Genomic DNA, 20,910 nt, shown 5'->3' with positions numbered 1-20,910 from the left:
TGACCTAGAACAAAGAAACACAAAATCTACCTGCTTCGTCTGCCAGGCACTTGCACTTAAGAGTTCCCAAAGTTTTTGCGTGTACATTCTCTCATTTGATTCTCAGAACAACCTAAAATGAGGGAAGAAAGGCAAGTAGCATCATTCCCATTTTAGAGAGCAAGAGACTGAGGATTAGAGCGATACAGTACACTGCCCAAGAGCATGTGGAGTGAGTAGTACCCACAAGCTTAGCAGCCAGACTTCTGCATTCTTAGACTATAATACTCTTCTCACCATTTTTTATTGTTTCCAGGTCTGGGGCTGTCCGTGGCTGCTTTGTCATTGTTTGCTGCTCTTGTGTTGCTGGCAGAGATGTCTTTTTACAAATTCTGTTTTGGGATTTGGTGCAGTTGGGAATGCTTGAGGGTTCTGGAAGCCTAGTGTCCAGATGGCTTAAGGTTTGGCTGTCCCTGTAATTTAGTCTCCTTTTCCCCCAGTTGTTACAAAATGCACTGAAAGGTCTCCAATCCCTTCTGAATGGGGGGAAGATGAAGCTTACACAGACTGAGCAGCTTGGGTCTCTTCTGGCTGTATTAAAGGTAAGCAAGTGTGACTCAGTTCCTTTTTTTCATGGCTGTGATCTTTCCTTTCTTAACTTTAAGTGGTGTTAGGAGCCTTTTACCCATTGATGGTTAGGAGCTGATGGTTATGAGCCTGATGCTCATGATAATATGTCTTTTTTTTTTTTTTTTTTTTTTTTTTAATTTTTTTTTATTATATATATATATATATATATTTTATAATATTATCCCTTGTATTCATTTTTCCAAATTACCCCCCCTCCCTTATTCCCTCCCCCCGACGACAGGCAATACCATACATTTTACATGTGTTACAATATAGTCTAAGTACAATACATGTGTGTGAATATCATTTTCTTGTTGCACAATAAACATTAGAATCCGAAGGTACATGCAACCTGGGCAGACAGATATTAGTGCTAACAATTTACATTCCCCTCCCAGTGTTTCTTCTCTGGGTGTATCTACCTCTGTCCATCATTGATCAACTGGAAGTGAGTTGGATCTTCTTTATGTTGAAGATTTCCACTTCCATCAGAATACATCCCCATACAGTATTGTTGTTGAAGTGTACAGTGATCTTCTGGTTCTGCTCATTTCACTCAGCATCAGTTGATTTAAGTCTCTCCAGGCCTCTTTATATTCCTCCTGCTGGTCATTTCTTACCGAGCAATAATATTCCATAACCTTCATATACCACAATTTACCCAACCATTCTCCAACTGATGGACATCCATTCATCTTCCAGTTTCTAGCTACAACAAAAAGAGCTGCCACAAACATTTTGGCACATGTATGTCTCTTTCCGCTCTTTAGTATTTCTTTGGGATATAATCCCAGTAGTAGCGCTGCTGGGTCAAAGGGTATGCACAGTTTGATAACTTTTTGGGCATAATTCCAGATTGCTCTCCAGAATGGCTGGATTCTTTCACAACTCCACCAGCAATGTATTAGTGTCCCAGTTTTCCCACATCCCCTCCAACATTCGTCATTATTTGTTCCTGTCATCTTAGCCAATCTGACAGGTGTGTAGTGGTATCTCAGAGTTGTCTTAATTTGCATTTCTCTGATCAGTAGTGATTTGGAACACTCTTTCATGTGAGTGGATATAGTTTCAATTTCTTCCTCTGAGAATTGTCTGTTCATATCCTTTGACCATTTATCAATTGGAGAATGGTTCGGTTTCTTATAAATTATGGTCAGTTCTCTATATATTTTGGAAATGAGACCTTTGTCAGAACCTTTGTTTTTAAAAATATTTTCCCAATTTGTTACTTCCCTTCTAATCTTGTTTGCATTAGTGATAATATGTCTTTTTAAAAAATTTCTCTCAGATTTGTATTTAGTAATTGAAACTTATTGAAGTTGAGGAAAGGAGAAAGTGGCAAATTTGCTTCCCATTTTTCTTAACAATAAAAATGTTTGTCTTATTAGTCTGTTTAGATTTGAATTTTGTGATTTTCCTTTTTTTTTAAATTTTTTTAATATTTAGAAATATATGTTTCATGGGCTTCCTGGATTGAACATAGAGATGCCTGCAGTTTTATACCCAGCTCCTCTTCCTCAGTATGATGGGCGATCACCTCTCAAACAGGAGCCGATGGAAATAAATCCTTCAAAACCAATAGTGGTATAATTGCAGTTTTATTGCATTAGAATTTGGATTTATTTTGTAAAATATATTGTTCATAAACACTTTCTCTTGTTTTTATCATTCTTACCTGAGAAGACTCCCTCATGAAAGCAGATTTTTATTCTTTGTGGGCTTTTTATATAATCAGTTTAAAAAGGTTAGGTGGATCACTTAGAGTATGGGCACTTTTCAGGGGTACTGTGCATGTTATGGCTTTTGCGGCACTAAGATACCCTTCTTCCCAAGTTGGGCCTTGTGATCCTGAGTGTTTCCTTGTCTCCTGCTTCCACAGTATTGCCACCTTCCGTCTTGCCTTCTCTCCAGTAACCCTCTTTTTTTCTATCCAATCCTGTGACATGTTCTCTGGTCTATGATTGCTGGCTGTTTAAATAGCAATCCTTCCTGCCCAGACCTTTCACTTTGCACCTTGTTTAGGCAGTTACTTTATTACTCCCTAGTGAGTGTCAGGACAGTTGGGAGCATGGGTTTGGTTTTTTTGTGGGGAGTGGGGAGCTGGGAAAGATAGTGTTGCCCAAAAGTTGGTTTCTGAGGCATAATAGAGAAAGGAGATGTAGGATATAGGAGGCAGGGATGAATGAAGTGTGGGCTGTGGAGGTGTGGTGGAACATGAAGGAGCCTTGGGCTGGGGGATGTTGGGGTCACGATCAGGAAGGAGCTCCTCAGGTGCTCCCCACGTCTGCAGTGCAGAGGACAGGGGGAAGTTGGGTATAGATAGGAAGTGTCAGACTTTTCATTTGTTCTCTGTCAGAGTAAAAGGAAGAAGGCAAAAGGCAAACAAAAGAAAGGCCATCAAGGAGAAGAACTGAAAGAAGCGAATGGAGAGATCGGAGCCGGTGCCGCTAGCGCCCTGGGAAAGCTGACCCTCCATGAAGGGAGCGCTGTGGGCTCTGCCTACCTGAGCACTCCAAGTGGGGGCTCTGAAGGGAGCAGCCCCGCAGCCCGAGATCGAGCTTCCTCCTATCTCAGTTCTTCCCCATGGAAGAGAATCAGCAGTAGTGAATCGGATTATTCGGATGCCGAGGGTGGTCTGCAGAGTAAGATGAGGTCTGAAAGTTGGTTTTGAAATGTCTGCTCTTGGGCTACTTTATGAATTAGTTAGGCTTTTCTTAGTTGAGATAAAATCACCATGTGAATTTTGGGGTTCATTTAAAAGGCAGAGTTCCTGAACATACTTCATTTGGTTTTAGTAGAAGGGTCCAGTTTGAGTGAGGGCTCTTGTGTTTCATTGAAAAACCTCTTGTCTGTTTTCATTCAAGATCTTACCAAGCCAAAGTCCGCCAGGGAGCTTTAGCTTGTTTCCTTTCCACAATAAAATCGATAGAGAAGAAAGTTCTTTATGGCTACTGGTCTGCCTTTGTCCCTGATACCCCCGGCATAGGAAGCCCGCAGTCTGTGTCTCTGATGACGATTTCATTAAAAGATCCTTCTCCAAAGGTAAGAGAACTTTGTTATTAACCTTTTAAAATTGTTGTTAAATTTTATTCTTTCACTCTGACCCAATTGACTTAATCCAAATACAGAGCTCTCGATGGTTTTAATGGGAGTGCTGACTTAAAAATTGTTCTTTTGGCTTCAAAAGGAAACAGGACAAGGGTTCAGGTAGATGGCGAAGTAGTCTGTTTCTTGGTCTCTGGGAATTCAGACCCAGGCTTCTTGCCAGGAGAGGGGCAGTCCGAGTCTGAGCCTGTACCCTTGTAATCATATATCCTTTCTGAATGAGGCTAAATACTAGTCAGCATTAAGGTTAAGGTGTTTTAAGGTTTACAGAGAACTTTATAAACACAAACTCATTTGGTGTTCACAATAACCCTGTAACATTTTAATCATGTTATTTTTGAGGTGAGGAAATGGAGGCAGAGTGAAGTGACTTGCCAATGGTCACACAGCTTAGAAGGGTCTGAAGTGGGATCTGAGCCTACATTTTCCTAACTCTCTTCCCTGTACCCATCATTTTGCTGAAGCAGCGCCATGCACCCTTCCTCCTGACAGAGGCTACGTGGGCTGATGCTAGCTGTGATGAAAGGAAGGCAGTAGTGAGTGATGCTTTAATGCTGCTCCCTATTTACCTTCTGGAAAGCAGCTCGTAGGACCTAGGAAGGAAACAACTTGTTTTACAGTGGAGATGTTTACTAACTGGCAAAGAAGTCCTGGCGTGAGTCAAACTCTGGGTGAGACAGACTTGCTCTCAAGAAACATCGATCCTAATTATCACCTTGTAAGCAATTTACATTGTAATATATCATTTTGTTTGGATGAGGTAACCCGTATGGATGATAGAAAACTTGCAAAAAAACAAATCTTAAATTAAAGCACCCCTATTAATGATAGAAAAGGTGTCCATATATAGTCATAGTCCAAAAAGTTTGAAAAATAGAAGTGACTTGCTTTCATTATCAACAAATTAATTAACTTGAAATTTCAGACTCGTGCCTGTGCTCTGCAAGTGTTATCAGCCATCTTGGATGGCTCAAAGCAGTTTCTTTCCGTTGCTGAAGACACAAGTGACCACAGAAGGGCTTTCACGCCCTTCTCGGTGACCATTGCTTCCAGCATTCGCGAGTTACATCGATGTCTTTTGTTAGCTTTGGTGGCTGAATCATCCTCCCAAACCCTTACTCAGATAATTAAGGTAAAGGAACTGTGAGCCTGGAAAACTTTTGCCATGTCAAAATAATTTGACTAAAAGATATTTTAAATTGTTGTAAGGAAAATTCACAAACTGCAAATTAACTGAGGGGTGATTTTTAGTAAAATGGTATTTACAAATGTGAATGTATCTTATAATTTAATTTTCGGAAAAATTTCTTTCCTTCTAGGGATTTAAATATATCAAACAGATCTAAATATTGTCCAAACGAAGGACTGATTTAAAATATATAGTCTTTCCAATGTAAAGAATTAGGGTCCTTGGGTTTTTTTTTTTTTTTTGCAGTTTTTATATAAATGAATTTTTTAAAGTGTTAACTGGTTATCTGTTTATGATGCCTTAATTAAAACCATTAACTTGCTTATGAGGTGCCATTTTCTCATATCTGTGCTTTACAGTGCCTAGCAAACTTAGTATCAAATGCACCTTATAATCGTCTGAAACCCAACCTGCTGACTAAAGTCTGGAACCAGATAAAGCCCTACATCCGCCATAAAGGTTGGTGACCTGTTCAGCTCAAGCATGCTTTGTAAGCAATATGTTTAGATAATAGGTTAGTAATAACATGGTCCCAAAGCCATTTACCGTTTATTGGCTCATCCCAGTAAGATGAACTCAAAGCAAAGAGATGACCACTTGTTCAAAGAGTATCCCCTAAGGAATGATGGGGTTACAGAGTTCATTCTTCCCAACCTTTAGCCCCTGTGAAGAATTTCTTCTAGCCTTTGGGGAGAGGTGATGTCACTTTGGACCTCCCATCTTGATCTTGCAAGCCTTTGAGTCTGGAATGGAAGGAAATGGAATAGGGAATTGTAGACTCCCCAGCTGCTTCAAGGCATTCTGTATATCTTTGATACTGGCAAAGAATCATATTTCTACCCCCAAACCATCCATAAGTAATTAATGGGATTATAATATTTATATATCATAATATATGTAGTGTATGTATGTATGTGTGTATATGTATATATATATATATATATATAATATTATAATATAATATAGTTGCTAAGCTTGTCGGTATATAGTTATTCACATCTCTTATTAAGAGTCTAACTGAGGGTAGGTGGAGGATAACGGGATTCTCACTTTAAAGACAGACTGAGAGACAGAATAACTTGGTTAGGGATATATTCTACACTGTAATTAAGAACAAAACTTCATTATTCTGATCTCCAGTTTTCTACTTTAAAAAAATTGTAACATTTGAATCTTTCTTATCTCTTGTATAGGCCACCTAGAAACTATAAATACTCTTTGGAAGTGTAGTTTTAGCATTAGAGCTCAATTGGAATGAATTAAGTTTTGTTCTCATCTGTAAACATTTATGTAGTTATATAGAAAGGGTTGAACTGCTTTAAGGATTCCTGCTTTAAATTTCTGTTCTCCTGGTATGTTTCCTCTATCTCAGTTTTTATAATGACTGTTTGCATGGCACCCACCTCTGACTATTTCTTTTCACAGATGTCAACGTCCGGGTCTCAAGTCTGACCCTCTTAGGGGCCATAGTATCGGCTCAGGCTCCTTTGCCTGAAGTGCAGTTGCTTTTACAGCAGCCTTGTTCTTCTGGGCTTAGTAGTAATAGTTCGGCCATGTCGTGGCTCAGCTCTTCTGATTGGCGCCGAGATGCTTCCTATGCAGAAACTCTAGAGGAATCCACAGATATGTTGGCAGCTTCCAGTGGCGAGCCCTGCTGGCTCATCCGCCTCTGCATCTCCATTGTTGTACTGCCCAGAGAAGATCCCTGTTCTGATAGCGATACTAGCTGCACAGCTGGGAACATATATGAACCATCTCCTGTTCGACTGGAATCCTTACAGGTGAGAGAGTCTAATATTTGTGTTTTCACAGAGAACCATTCGTTTCAATGTATCGGTCAGACTTGTTCCTGACTGTTATAATTCACAGGCTCACAGAGCGTCAGGGTCTAGGGGCACCTCCCTCTTGAGCCATATGATGCAAGCAGCCTGGGCCCACTGAGAGAGACCCATTAGGAAGGAGAGCCCACTATCTCCCAAGGCAGATTGTTCCTCTCTTGTTAGGAAGTTAATAGTTTTTCCTGATATCAACCTAAATTTGCCTCTTTATGACTTCTGCCCATTTCTTTCTGATGATACCCTCAGAGACCAAACAGTATTAGTTTAATCTCTTAACAAATAGTCCTTCAGATACCTGAAGATGTTATCATGTTCTACCTGGGATCTTCTCTTCACCTGGCTAAACATGCCTAGTGCTTTCAGTTCATCCTCATTTGTCATGGACTCAAAGCCCATCAGCTTCCCAGAGTATTCTGCTCTGAATACTTAACCAGTAGCCATTATAAACCATGGACCCAACACCGAGTGAACCTCACACTTGGCCAGCCTTTTGAGAGTGGCATCCCACCTCCCTATTCTCACTATCTTAATTCAGTTCCAGACTTACATCCTACTGCTGACTCACTGAGCAAGCAAGCTCTTAAAACCCTCACATTTTTCTCAGGATGACTGCTATGTGTATGTGCCATCTTAGTATCAAGTGCAAGATTTTACATTTATCCCATGGAATTTCATCTTACTAAGTTCAGCCCAATGCTTTAGATTGTCAGGATCTTTTTGGATCCTGATTCTGCCATTCTGGGTCTCCGGGATCCCTTCCAGCTTGGTGTCTTCTGCATTTTTGATGAGTATGGCAACTCTGTCTTTATCCAAGTCATTGACGCACTTGTTAAAGCTGTTCCCAAGCCAAGCACAGATCCCTTGGGTGCTGCCCTGGAGAAAATTCTGCTACCATGACATGGAACCATTGGTTGTGGTCTGGCCATCCAACTAGTGCTAAATCCATCTGTTTGTATTATCACTCAATCCCAATTTCCTCTATGCTCTTCACAAGAATATTATGAAATGTTATCTTAAGCCCTGCTGAAATTTAGGTAAAATATTTATCTATTGCATTCCCCTCATCTACTAGTTTAATACTAGTTTCTATTCAAAAGGAAATGAGGGGATCAAACAAGGGTAATACTTATATTGCACAGGGTTTGGCACTTGATAGGTGATTATTATTCCCTTCCCTTCCCCCTAGTCTGACATGACCTCTTCTTGAGGAAGCCATGTAGTCTCTTTGTAATCACCACTTCCCTCTTCGGATGTTCATTAGCCATGTCTGATGATAAAAGGTGAGTTCTAAAAACTCCCCAGACACTGAAGTAAAACTCACTGGCCCAAAGTGTGCAGATTTTTCTCTCTATTGAAAATCAAGGCAGTATTTGCCCTTCTCTTCTGCCATTGTCCAAGTTCTGTCACATTCTGTTTATACCATCACATCAGGCCCCAAGGATGTGTTTCATTAAACATTCTAGAGCCAGAGTGAATTCAAATTATGATGGTTGACTAGCTCTCATGTATGTTTTTTCCCTGTAGGTGCTGGCCCTTCTGGTGAAAGGCTATTTTGTAATGGCTCAGGGCTATTTGATGGAACTTGGGGAGGTGGCCTGCAGGTGCATGGAGGAAACGGACCCATCCATTCAGCTTCATGGTGCAAAAGTAATATCTCCTCTTTTGTTTCTTTTGTTTTTTTCCATATCCTAGATATCCACCAGTTTGATCATTTCTAAAGGTAGTTGTAACTGAGAACATGTTTTTGTGTGACATTGTTTGAGGCAGGGAAATTAATACATGGTGGGGTCAGACTTATTGTGAAATGGGGGTTACTAGACCTTGTGGATCACATACAAATGAACATTCTTTATGTTTTCTTGCATTTTTCTTTATTTTCCAAAAACATTTTAATCTGATTTGGGCCACACTTGGAGTGTAGTTAGCAGATCCTATATTTAATACTTCTGCTCTATGGTATTATGTATCTATTCAGAGAGCACTGATTTCATTGATGGAAGCTGATTGCTTGTGGCTGATGGATAGATTTTTTTGAGTACCTGAGCGCTCTGTGTTGAAACTTGAACTCCTTAGAAAAGAATGAAATTAGTATAGAATTAGTTTTTGTTGGGTTTGGTGTGACCTCAACCTTGAAGAAAGCCCAGGTATGTGTTGATTATATTTCTGATGGTCTCCTTTGATAAATTTTTTTTTTTTTTTTGGCAGCTTTTAGAAGAGCTAGGAACAGGTTTAATCCAGCAATATAAAGCAGACTCGATTGTTGCCCCGAGTCAAAGAGTCCCGGTCAGTTTGGTAAGTGAATGGCTATTCATCTGGCCGTTAACCATTTCTTTGAATTTCAGTCAGAACTTGGCCTCCAATTGTTTTTGTCTTATAGCACTCAGCTAAATGCTGGGCACTGATTCATAAATACTTGTGGTTAGATTAATTAGAATTAATTGGGGGCAGCTAGGTGGCGCAGTGGATAGAGCACCAGCCTTGAATTCAGGAAGAACTGAGTTCAAATCTGGTCTCAGACACTTAACACTTCCTGTTTGTGTGACCCTGGGGCAAGTCACTTAACCCCAGCCTCAGGGAAAAAAAAATTGGACTATGTTGTGTCTACAAATGCTATGAAACACGAATTGTTACCCAATATGCCTAGAGGAGACTGAATGTGCTCTTCATGGTAGAATGTGTCAGTGTTCAAGGCTTAGAATTTTCAAGAGTAGTCTGTCAGTCAGTATTTATGAAGCCCCTGCTGCTCAGTATTAGCGACTCTGTAACAAAATTAAAATATTCCCTGCCCTCAAGGATTTTATATTTTCTTTGGAAAGTAAGAAAAAATTTTTTTGTTAATTGGAATTAGAAGGGTCCATTAAGTGGTCTCCAAAGTGGAGGCTTAGGCCTCCCAAGGGGCTATGGCCTGACTCTAGAGCATGTTTCATCAAAGACTGGGAGGAAAAGTGGGTGGGGGGAAGATTGGTTGCATCCCACTCATGAGACAATCATGGATCTTATCTCCAACACAGCCCTATTATCCTTACTCCCCAACGCTCAGCTCTGTCCCTTACCTCTGCTGTGCAATTTTTGAACTATCCCACTCTGAATTAGGCATCTAATCTAGGACCTAACCTCTGTGTGTTTAATCTGGGCTACCACAGCAGCAGCTGCCAGGTGTCATTTGGAAAATTCTGCCCCCTCCTCTCATGTCTTCATCAAATATTCCATTGGGTCAGATTTTTCACTCAGAGGTAGTAACTTAATCAATCAATCAATAAATAAATCAGAGCTTTATTTTCCCTCCTTCTGCTTTTCATTTTGGGTGGAACAGAACAAAGAATTACAGGAAATGGACAGGCTTGGGTGGATCATGCATTTCAGAGCTCATTATTTTATTGTCACTGCTCCCATCCTTCTCCCAAACTTCCCTAGCACCATTGAGAGCACCCCCTCCTCCTATCACTGGGGTTCACAGTGCTATCTCACTTTGTGTTGCCCACCATATGCAGCCAGTTGTTGGATCTCGTCAGTTCTGACTCCACAACTCTGGTGTCTTTTTCTTCTCTCCAATCAGAATCATCATCCTGATCCTGATTTTATCAAACCTCAACATAACATTGGGTTCCTTACCTCACGCTTTTCCTCAGGCCATGCTCAGGTGTCAGAGTGGTCTCTGCTCACTTAACTTGACTGGCCTTCTATAACTTCCTGAGCTTAGGATTATTTTATATAATTTTTACAATGTATGTACTTATTAATATAAAAATAAATGTGTATCGCTTATAAATTGGCTAAAGGATATACATTTGGCTAGGGTAGGAGAGAACTTGAAGTGCTTAAAATCAAAAAAGTCTTAGAGACCACCATGTAAGAGTAAGTGATTAAAGAGTCCTATAGGGGGTGTGTTAGCTTTGTATTTGCAGAAGTCACTTTGCTGGTTTTTCTCTCTGTATAAGGAGTGTGTTAATGATGCAGCTCACAAAAATGTTAAGAGCTGAATAATGTGTGTTAGAGGAGTGTAAAGGAACAGTTCTAGCCTTAAAAGAAAAGAGGCCTGGCCTTGTGGTCAAGATCTCCTGTAGCTCCATGCTAGAGTGGAAGCGCCATGAGGGCAGGCATTCGGTCTTAGCTGAATCTTGTCTCTTCTGGAATTTCATATATAGGATGGGGTGAAGAAATGATTGTGGAATCAAGTCTCAAATATATCAGTGCTCAGTTTGGAAGGGACAGATGACAAAGAGTGGGCTCTGTTATCTTTACAAGATTATTCATATGTAATTAATTTAGCTCGAGATGAGACGATCATGCCTCTTGGATTCAGGATTGCTAACTGAGTAGAGTTGTTCCCTGGGATGTGTCTTGATCAGTTTTCTCTTGTAGGTGGTGATGTTTTGGGCTATGATGCTGAACGGTCCTTTGCCCAGAGCGCTTCAGAACTCGCAGCATCCAACCCTCCAGGCCAGCTCCTGTGATGCCCTCTCTTCCATCTTACCAGAGGCTTTCAGTAGTCTGCCGGTAAATGTCCTGTTAAGCATCATCTATTTATTGCCAGCTGTAATTGGACTGTGAACAGCCTTTATAAGCCAGTGTTTGATGTAATTTCTGGGCAAAGAGAGCAGGCTAATATTTCTGAGTTTTAAAAAAAGAACAGAAAAAATAGAAGTCTAGGTCTTTATTTTATTAGTGGTTGAGATTGAAGCCAGTCATGCTTGCCCCTCAGTCTCTGGGCTCTCTTTCTTGTGCTCTCTAAGCTCATTATTAGGAAGTGACAGGAAGGAAGTAGAACTGGAGCCTGATCCTGCATTAGGGCCTTTCTTGGTATCAAAGATCAGCTTTGATGAGCTCTCGATGTGCAGTTTAGTTTTTACCATGGTTCCTTGAGGCAAGACCATGTGTTACATTTCCAGAACCATCATTTCCTCCTCTCTAAGTATGAGAGCTTTGGGCCCAGATGCTCTCAGAGCTCCTTTGCAGCCTCAAGTCCTTGGATATGGTGATCTATCTGGGCCCTGGTCCTCCGCTGCCTAGCATGGGGTACTTGTTCCTAGTAGCTCATTTGTACACATTTGGGAGGGAATAAATGGAGCTTTTCTGCTGACTTGTACCTTTCTGTTGCTGTCAATAATAATAGAATGACAGACAGATCTTGTGCATCACTCTGCTGCTGGGATTGAATCACAGCAAGAACCCTCTGGTGAAAGCAGCTGCTGCCCGCGCTCTGGGTGTCTATGTGCTCTTCTCCTGTCTGAGGCAGGTAAGGACATGCCAGGCACTGGTGCTCTGTGGAGACCTTCAAAGAGAGCCAGTGCCAGTAGCGCCAGTGTCGTTGGAGGGAGATAGACCTTTCTGTCTCTTTTCCCGTCCCTAGCTATCTCCCCAAGGATGATCCCCTGCCTAATGACGTGGAAGGCTTATGGGAGCAGAGGTGCAGGCCACATTATACACTACTGAGGAAGGCCCAAGTGCTCCCAGCCTTTTAATTTCAAGGCCAGTTGTGGTTTGCCTATTTAATATGTGTGTATTTTGGGAGAATAGACCTGTTATTTTATCAATATAGAGGACCTGGTGAGAAATAACCTTTGTCCCACTGTAGACTGGCACCATGTCTGCAGCTTAGTTTTGCCTGGGGTACTGAATGGTCAGATAAATGCCAAGGGACATGTATAGATTTAGAATTCTCACATTTATTGCTGTAAATGTAAATATACACTTATGTAGAGATCCTTTTCAAAAAAATTAACATGTGTGTATATATATATAATTTACTTATACTTTTTAGTTACCATTGATAACTATAGGATGACAGATTCTGTATATTGGCTGCTTGTACTGAATTTTAAAATTGTGTGTGTGTGTGTGTGTGTGTGTGTGTGTGTGTGTGTGTGTGTGTGTGTGTCCTCACTCCCCCAAGTTCTTGTATATCAGAAGTATGGGCAATATAATAAAAAAATTTACTCTCATAAGGGAAATAGGTTAGATATTAGGGCCTAAGAGAAATCTTAGAAGGAAGATCAGACTCCAGGATAATGCTGGTAGGGATGATGGGGCTTGATCAGATAAAACTTCTTGGAGGGCTTTATGGAAAGGGGAGGGAGGGGAGAATGATATTTTTCACAGGATAAAGGGAAAACAGGGCCTGAGTTGACTTAAGAAGGTCTAGTTATTGGATATAGACTGGGACCTAAAGGAGACGGGGGGGGGGTCATAGGACAAAACAGAAAAGAGGAGCTGAGGGAGGACAGTAGCAGTCTTCAAATATTTCTAACTCAAATTCACGGAGAGAACTTCCTGATCACAGTAATATTAAAAAGTCAGAGTTTCTGAACAAAAGTGCTTTCAATGAAGAGGATAAAAACACAAGGCAAGCAAGGGCTAAGGCCCCTGCCCAGGTTCTCATCTTCCTTGTCACAGTGTCCTCCTATTCATGTTGGAGGTATTTTATAATACCCAATTATTACCATGCAGAGGTTCATCTTTTGTCACTTCTTAGTTCCCTCATGACAACCTAAGATATACCTATCACCCCTTCCCCAATATTCTCACAAGCTTTCCTCAGTCCTGTTTCCATAATAAACTGTCTTATCTTTGCCTTGTCCTGATGTACATCTGTGGAAGAAATGAGGCAATAGGGTTGCTTACTTCTCTTGCTCATGTAAGTTCTCACCAGCCAGCTTGCCAGGCCTGCATCCCCTATTGTTCCCTAGTAGATGAACAGTATGCATCTTTAACACAAAGACCATGATTAAATAAATTGTTCAAACTGTGTAGCCTCTCATCTCTTTGTGAAATCAGAGACTTGAATAAGGTCTCTAAAGCCCTTTCCACCTTTGAAGCGTTAAGGTTTCAAGTGGTAAATATTGTCTGTTCATGGCATATAAGAGTAACTGACAAGTCACAGGGAAAAAATATTGAAAGCAGCTGCTTTACATAATAATTTCTCTCAGCAAATGAGTTCAGAAGTTAAATAAAAGATAAAATTGACAAATTCTATTAATGTTATTCGTACCACTACCATATAAGTCCGGCATTTTCTAGTCTAGAGGCTTAAAACCTTGTTTTGTGTCATGAACCCTTTGGCAGCTGTAAAGTTCTGTTGTCTCCAGAAACTGCCGATGGCTCTCTGGGAGGAGATCTGCTGTCTCAACTCAATCTCTCGGCCAGATTCTTCTTCCTTTAGAACCGCCAACTCTGACCTAGAGTAGAATCTTCTCTCCCTTGCTCAATGTTGCTTCTTTTATCCTCCCAGAAAATGGGCGTGGAATAACTCAGGGGCTTCTGGGAAAAAATACCTCAACCAATGAACTTGCTCCTCATAAACATGCATGCTCCTCCCCAGAAGTTTGAAGGGATAAAACTCCCAGTAAAGGCCGGAACTAGAGAATTGTTAAGTACCGACTTAGCACTTAGTAGGAACCTATCATCTCATTATCTCATTTTCACTTAATAAGAACCTAACAGGCAGCAATCTGCTGAAGCCTAGGATTCCTTTCTGTGAATAACATGGTCAAAAAACAAAATCTGTAAGACTAAGGAACCAATTAGATTGAAATGCATCCATCAGAATATTAAGAAAACTAGTTAAGAACCCATGTTCTTTCCTAGTCACTTTGAGAGAATTTAAAATTTTATTTTATTTATTTATTTAAGGTATTTACTCAACTAAATTTAATGTCATGAAAAGGTCAAAATGCAGCCATCAGAATATTAAGAAAACTAGTTAACCCATGTTCTTTCCTAGTCATTTTGAGAGAATTTTAAAAATTTATTTTATTTTATTTTATTCATCTATTTAAGGTATTTACTCTTAACTAAATTTAATGTCATGGAAAGGTCAAGAGGAAAATTAGGAAAGATTTATTATAGTGATCCCTGGAAATATGCATCTCTGTATTATGCACTGCACCTGTACGTAAATTTTAAAAAGCCCTTAGTATAGAGCAGGGGTTCTCAAATTACGGCCAGCAGGCCAGATGCAGCCTGCTGAGGACAGTTTATTCAGCACTCTGGGTTATGACAAATGGGCTGAGGGGTGGAGACAGAGTGTGAGTTTTTGTTTTTACTGTAGTCCTGGCCCTCCAACAGTCTGAGGGACAGTGAACTGGCCCCCTATATAAAAAGTTTGAGTGCCACTGGTATATAGACTACAAGCTGTTATTAGGCGGAAACTGCTCTCACCTCCAGCCAGCCAGCCACTACTCCCTGGGGGGACAGGGGGGGGTGGTGGGGTGGGTCACAGCCTTGGAAGCTAACAGCATTGGTGAGAGGGCAGGATACACAGTGAATGAATAATGGGAACACCAAGGGAAATTTCCTCAGAATTGGACTTGGGATTTTTGTTGAGTGACTAGTTCAACTTAATATATGAATAAATTCCCAATTACAGACTTTTCATAAATGTTTACATTCATGTTTGTGATTTGTTACCTAATATAAATACTTTGAAACTTCATCGATGTCCCTTGGGACTCCGAGGTAACTTCATTGATCTTCTCTTGTAGGATGTCATGTTTGTGGCCGACACAGCAAATGCGATCCTGATGTCTCTGCATGACAAGTCTCCAAATGTCCGTGCCAAAGCAGCCTGGTCCTTGGGCAACCTGACAGACACTTTGATTGTCAACATGTAAGTACTTCTTGGTTCCAGACTCTGAGGTATGAGGCTGCAACCTCTTGTGAAGGCTGTGGAGCTACAATCACAATATCTGGATGCAAATTTTTTCACTTGGCTTCATGTGATTTGCATAATTATAAGTTATGCTGTGCTCCCTATATTGCTCTTATAACCTTATTAATGAATGAAAGTGTAATGCTGTAACTGTAATGCTATTAAACTGGGTTTCACCTTTTGGACACTTTTATTTGTTTTGGTTTGAACAGGGAAATGTTGGGCCAGAGTTTCCAGGAAGAATTTTCCGGTCTTTTGCTATTGAAAATGTTGAGATCAGCAACTGAAGCCTCCAAGGATAAAGACAAGGTAGTATGATCTTTTCTTGGAATATTTGACTAAGCTCTTTAATTAGAGGCTGGTCAGAGCTCTGATCACACCTTTGCTCATTCTTTTCTTGGAACTAAGAGAGTTGGTATGATGGAAAAGATCCAAAACAAGCAGGGTCCTGGAGATCTGGGATAATTGGGTGCCTGAAGGGCATTCCTCATTAGATTCAAGTCCCAAATCTGCCATTAATTTGCTGGAGAACTAGGAGCAAACCATTTTCCTTCTCTGAAACCCAGTTTTCTTGTGCTTTCTAAATTCCCTCTTATCTTTAAGATTTCATGATTCTTTGAAATTGGACAGATGAATTTTTTATTGTTATTATTTTCCCCAGTTACAAGTAAAATAAGATTTTTTTTTCAACTATACATGTACATTCATTTTTTACGTATTTCCATATGAATCATGTTGAGAAAGGAAATTCGGAACAGAAAGAAAAAAAAAGTGAACATACAGCATGCACTGGTTTACATTCAGTCTCCCTTAGTTTTCTCTCTCTTGATGCAGATGGCAATTTTCCATCTTAAAGTTTATTGGAATTGCCTTGGGTCACTGAACCACGTAGAGAAGAACCAAGTCTATCATAGTTAATCAGGGCACAGTCTTACTGTTGCTATGTATAATGTCTTCCTGGTTCTGCTTGCTTCACTCAGCATCAGTTCCTGTAAATCTTTCCAGGTCTTTCTAAAATGATCCTTTCCATCATTTTTTATAGCATAACTATTATTTTCTTTTTCTTTTTTTTTTTTTTTTTCCCCCCCTGAGGCTGGGGTTAAGCGACTTGCCCAGGGTCACACAGCTAGGAAGTGTTAAGAAGTGTCTGAGACCAGATTTGAATTTGGATCCTCCTGAATCAAGGCTGGTGCTCTATCCACTGCGCCACCTTGCTGCCCCCATAACTATTATTTTCATATACCATAACTTATATAATCATTCCTCAATTGATGGGCATCCACTAGTTTTCCAACTTGATGAAGTTCCAGAACAGTCTTGTTTTGGGGATCGGTACAGTGATTGGAATTTCATATTCACCATAAAGAATTCTAGAACCTTACAGTGCCCAAATTTTTCCTACTAACCATTGTTGTCTTGTTCACAAGATTACGAAATCTAGGAAATTATTTAAAACTAAAAAGCATTTAAGATGGTCTATGGGGAAGAATTTTTCTAATCCTTTTTTCCCCCAACCAGGTGAAAAGTAATGCCGTTCGTGCACTTGGAAATTTGCTCCACTTTCTGCAGCCGTATCATATAGTAAAGCCGAGATTTACAGAAACCATCGAGGAATCTATTCAGGCCCTTATCTCAACTGTTTTGAGTGAGGCTACCATGAAAGTCCGATGGAATGCATGTTATGCTCTAGGAAATGTATTTAAAAATTCTGCTTTGCCTTTGGGTGAGTAAAAACTTCTTTTGGTTTTGTTTTTGCTTTCTTTGTTTATTCTGCAAAATTCTGAACTCTTCTAAGTAAAATAAAAAACTAGGCTTTTGGTATAAAAGTGAGAAAAGAGATTCTGTTTGGAAAGAAGAAATGCATCTCTCTGGATTATAGTTTGTAATAAGTGCCAGCCCATACCTCATAGCCATTCCCAAAATTCATTTTTCCTTCTTGTCATTCTCCCCTGTTCTCTCCCCTCCTCCCCCCATTTGACCTTAGGCACTAAATTGTATTCTCCTCCCCACCCCCCAAACACACACATACACAATTTGACATTAGGGGTCATATTGTAAGAGAGTCCAATGTTCCAGCTTATGGAATTTTTGAATCTATCAGCATTTTCCCTGCGTATTTGTGTAGAACACACTCTCCAGTCTGTGGGCTTCTGGTCAGCTAAGAGCTGGGTGGGTCATGTCAGAGGAAATTTATCATCAACTGGCAGTGTAACACCATATTGTGGAGCCATAGATAAAATTGAAGGGGGTCTCCAAGAGACACTGGACTCTGCCCCTTTTTTACAGAGGAGAAAACACACCCCAGAGTCACAAAGGCAGTGAGTGACAGAGCTGGTGGACTAAACATGAAGCTTCCTCTTTCGAGTCCAGTGCTTTTTGTAGGATTGTAGAAGGTATATTGTTAAACTACTGAAGATCCAAAGAGCACATGTAGGTTTCTCTTCACCCCAGGAGCTGATTCTGCTCACTCTAATAGGAAACCTCTCAGCAATGTGGCCTGTTTGTCCTGGTAGCCATGTGTTTGATCCCCAATCCTTTCCCAAACTTTTTGTTTTCCCAACTATTTCTAGGGACGGCTCCTTGGACGGCACAAGCCTACAGTGCTCTCACATCGGTTGTGAAATCCTGCAAGAATTTCAAAGTGCGAATCAAGTCTGCAACTGCTCTTTCCATTCCAGACAAGAGGGAGCAGTATGGGTCTGTGGAACAGTATGCTCAGATCTGGAGCGCGCTGGTGACTGCCTTGCAGAAGAGCGAGGACACCACCGACTTTCTGGAATTCAAATACTGTGCCAGCCTCAGAACCCAGATCTGCCAGGCACTGATTCATTTGTTAAACCTAGCCAGTGGTGCAGATCTATCGTGTATTCAGGAAACCATGGAGCAAAGTGGTGATATGGTCAGGCTTTACATCTTACAATATTTAAAGTCAGGAGTGGAGGGAGATGACACAGGCTCAGCCCCCAGCCCCCAGGAACGAGACAAAATGCTCTCCGAGGCCCTGGAGCACGTAAGAGGGATCCAGGAACCCTCCGGAGAGGCCGCTAAGAAGGCCATCACTGCTTACTTGGAAGGCATCCTGACCACATATACCAGTGCAGCTGAATCATGTGGCTCTTTGCTCTAAGGCAGACCAAATACCAATAGACCAAGGAAGAGGCAGGAAGCATGCCGAGAGGGAATTTAGAAGCAAAGAAAGGGGCCTCCTCTGGCAGTGTGCTCAGTGGGATCTGGGGGGCGGAAGCTAGAACGTAAAACTCAGGCCTCCATGGGGAGCATGGTAGTAACCTTTCAGCCATCCCCCTCGCACAGTGCTCTGGCAGTAGGATACACACCAAGCAGTCACCATCTGATGTGTGTCTGCCGGCCAGGCCGGGCCAGTCCCCTCTAACCAGGAGCCAGCTGGAGGGAAAGGGACAAAAAATAGAAAGCGTCCTGAGCAGGACCAGCCGTGGCCTGGGCTGAAAGAGCCACCAAGGGGCCTGTTGGGCTGTGCCCCACCCTTCTCTGGGAGCCACCCTCTGGCCCTTTGGGGCTTAAGGCTGTCGCTATGACTCCTGGCCAAACTAATCAGTTACTTTATGACTGTTTTCAAGTGAGGCTCCTTTTACAAATAGCCTGCCGCTCCCTCCACCGCCTTTTATTTGTTCCTATTCAAAACCCCAAATTTCACAAACTAGAAATAGTTTCTTGCCAGTCATTATACAATATATAAAACACTTCCTCTGCCAGCAGCACTGTGTCCGCTAATGTTTTTCCTAGAGTTTGATTATATCTTTGCTTTGATGACATGTATGCTAGTACTTTGCACTTTTGAAAGAAACCCAAATAGAAAATTAAATAAACATATTCTTTTAAATTACGTTCCAAACATAATTTATCCTCTGTCAGACCGAGCTGAGGACCTTATAGTACCTAACATGGCAGTTTACACCTGGTAACTCGGTTGTCCCAATGACTGCTTTATTCATGTGCCTTCTCTACATCGAATAGGGCCTTTCCAACAAAGTCTCTCATTGAACCTCTGAGCTCTAAAAAGAGCAGGGATGATTAGGGGCTTCCTTAATGAACTACAAAGCCTTGGATTATTAGAGAATTACAAAGGAGAAGGGCGGCTTATACACCTGGCTCCCTGGCTTGCTGTTTGTTTAGGATAAATGTCACAACTTCCTACCATTGTCCGGGCTCAGAGTCACAGAGTGCTCCAGTAGGCCTCTGACTGCTGATCCCAGCGAACCTCAGCGCTGCAATAGATCAAGTGTCCAGTTCCTTGGCCTTTCAATGTTGTCCGCCAGGTTTGGTACAGACCCGTTACGCTTCCCATAGGTTGGGTTGGCATTTCTCAGAGGCTTTGTCAGTTCACCACACACACACACATTCAGGATGGGGGTTGGCATTTTTGACTTTTTGACTTTGTCCTCACTTGTTTGACAGCAGTGATTTAAGCATCAACAGGGGCACAGGTTTGTGCAGCACATAATCTTCCCCTACTTTTTATCTGGTGTATAATATACAAAGTATAACAGCAATAACACTCACTCGTTAAAAGCTAAAACGCTGGACCTGAGATAGTCCCTGAACCTTACTTCATTGTCTTGTTAATCCTCTGTCCATTTGAGTGACATTAAATGGGGGTTTTAGTAAGAAATGTGTGGCAATATTTGTTTTAACTGTTTTTTACATCACTATTAAAACACTTCTCTAAAGGCAGTTGGATTTGGATTTTTTTCTTTTGAATTCTCCCCTTACATTTTTCTTGAGTTCTGGACCATCTTGTTTCTCCAAAATGCTAATGGGTACATATGCAGAAAACCTGTCAAACTTTGTACAGTTACCCAGAATGCTTAGGGAAGAAGAAGTAACTGAATCTTTTCTTACAGCAGGTAGGATTCTTATCCAGTTCCCAAATTCTGTAATTCTATACTGTGTATGATACTTTGTGTATTTGCTCCTGACTTAGTTTCATTATTGGTTTTGTTTGTTTGGGTTTTTTTTGCTGAGGCAATTGGGGTTAAGTGACTTGCCCAGAGTCACACAGCTAGGAAGTGTTAAATGTCTGAGTTCACATTTGAACACAGTTCCTCCTGAGTTCAGGGCTGAAACTCTTTATCTACTGCGCCACCTAGCTGCCCTTATTATTGTTTTTAGATATCTTTTTTTTCCCAAAATTCTGAGTTCCAAATTCTCTCTCTTTTAGCATCTTCTCTGTTGAGAATAAAAATCCATTTTACATGAGAAGTCTGGCAAAACATTTCTATATTAGTCATGTTTTTAAAAGCAAGAAAAATAAAATGAAAACCAATATGCTTCGATCTGTATTCAGGTTCATCTCTGGAGATGGCATAGCATTTTTCATTGAGACCTTTGGAATTGTTTTAGATAATTGTATTGAGCACAGTAGCTAAGTCATTCAGAATTTGGCGTTAAAATATTGCTCTACAATGTTCTCTTGGTTGTGCTTCCTTAGTATGACTTCATACACATCTTTTTCTGTATTCTATGAAATTCAATCATTTCTATAT

At 40.9% G+C, this 20,910-nt stretch overlaps 1 protein-coding gene across 2 annotated transcripts in view; it reads left to right on the top strand.

The window, feature by feature from the left end:
• Window positions 1-20,098, top strand: part of HEATR6 (HEAT repeat containing 6) — a 28,273-nt gene extending 8,175 nt beyond the window's left edge. For both annotated transcript variants that reach the window (XM_074263516.1, XM_074263517.1), the window contains 15 exons: window positions 480-581; window positions 2,056-2,193; window positions 2,966-3,261; window positions 3,474-3,651; window positions 4,640-4,846; window positions 5,263-5,362; window positions 6,329-6,684; window positions 8,266-8,388; window positions 8,947-9,033; window positions 11,104-11,238; window positions 11,855-11,977; window positions 15,222-15,346; window positions 15,601-15,697; window positions 16,907-17,111; window positions 17,959-20,098. In XM_074263516.1, the coding sequence (XP_074119617.1) occupies window positions 480-581; window positions 2,056-2,193; window positions 2,966-3,261; window positions 3,474-3,651; window positions 4,640-4,846; window positions 5,263-5,362; window positions 6,329-6,684; window positions 8,266-8,388; window positions 8,947-9,033; window positions 11,104-11,238; window positions 11,855-11,977; window positions 15,222-15,346; window positions 15,601-15,697; window positions 16,907-17,111; window positions 17,959-18,515 (2,829 nt within the window). In that variant the 3' untranslated portion in view covers window positions 18,516-20,098. The remainder of the gene's footprint in view (window positions 1-479; window positions 582-2,055; window positions 2,194-2,965; window positions 3,262-3,473; window positions 3,652-4,639; window positions 4,847-5,262; window positions 5,363-6,328; window positions 6,685-8,265; window positions 8,389-8,946; window positions 9,034-11,103; window positions 11,239-11,854; window positions 11,978-15,221; window positions 15,347-15,600; window positions 15,698-16,906; window positions 17,112-17,958) is intronic.
• Window positions 20,099-20,910: the final 812 nt, after the last annotated feature.

The sequence above is a fragment of the Sminthopsis crassicaudata genome, chromosome 4 (assembly GCF_048593235.1).
Source record: "Sminthopsis crassicaudata isolate SCR6 chromosome 4, ASM4859323v1, whole genome shotgun sequence".
NCBI classification, from domain to species: Eukaryota; Metazoa; Chordata; class Mammalia; order Dasyuromorphia; family Dasyuridae; genus Sminthopsis; species Sminthopsis crassicaudata.
Note: the sequence above shows the minus strand (reverse complement) of the source record. Positions and strands in the feature narration are given on the sequence as shown.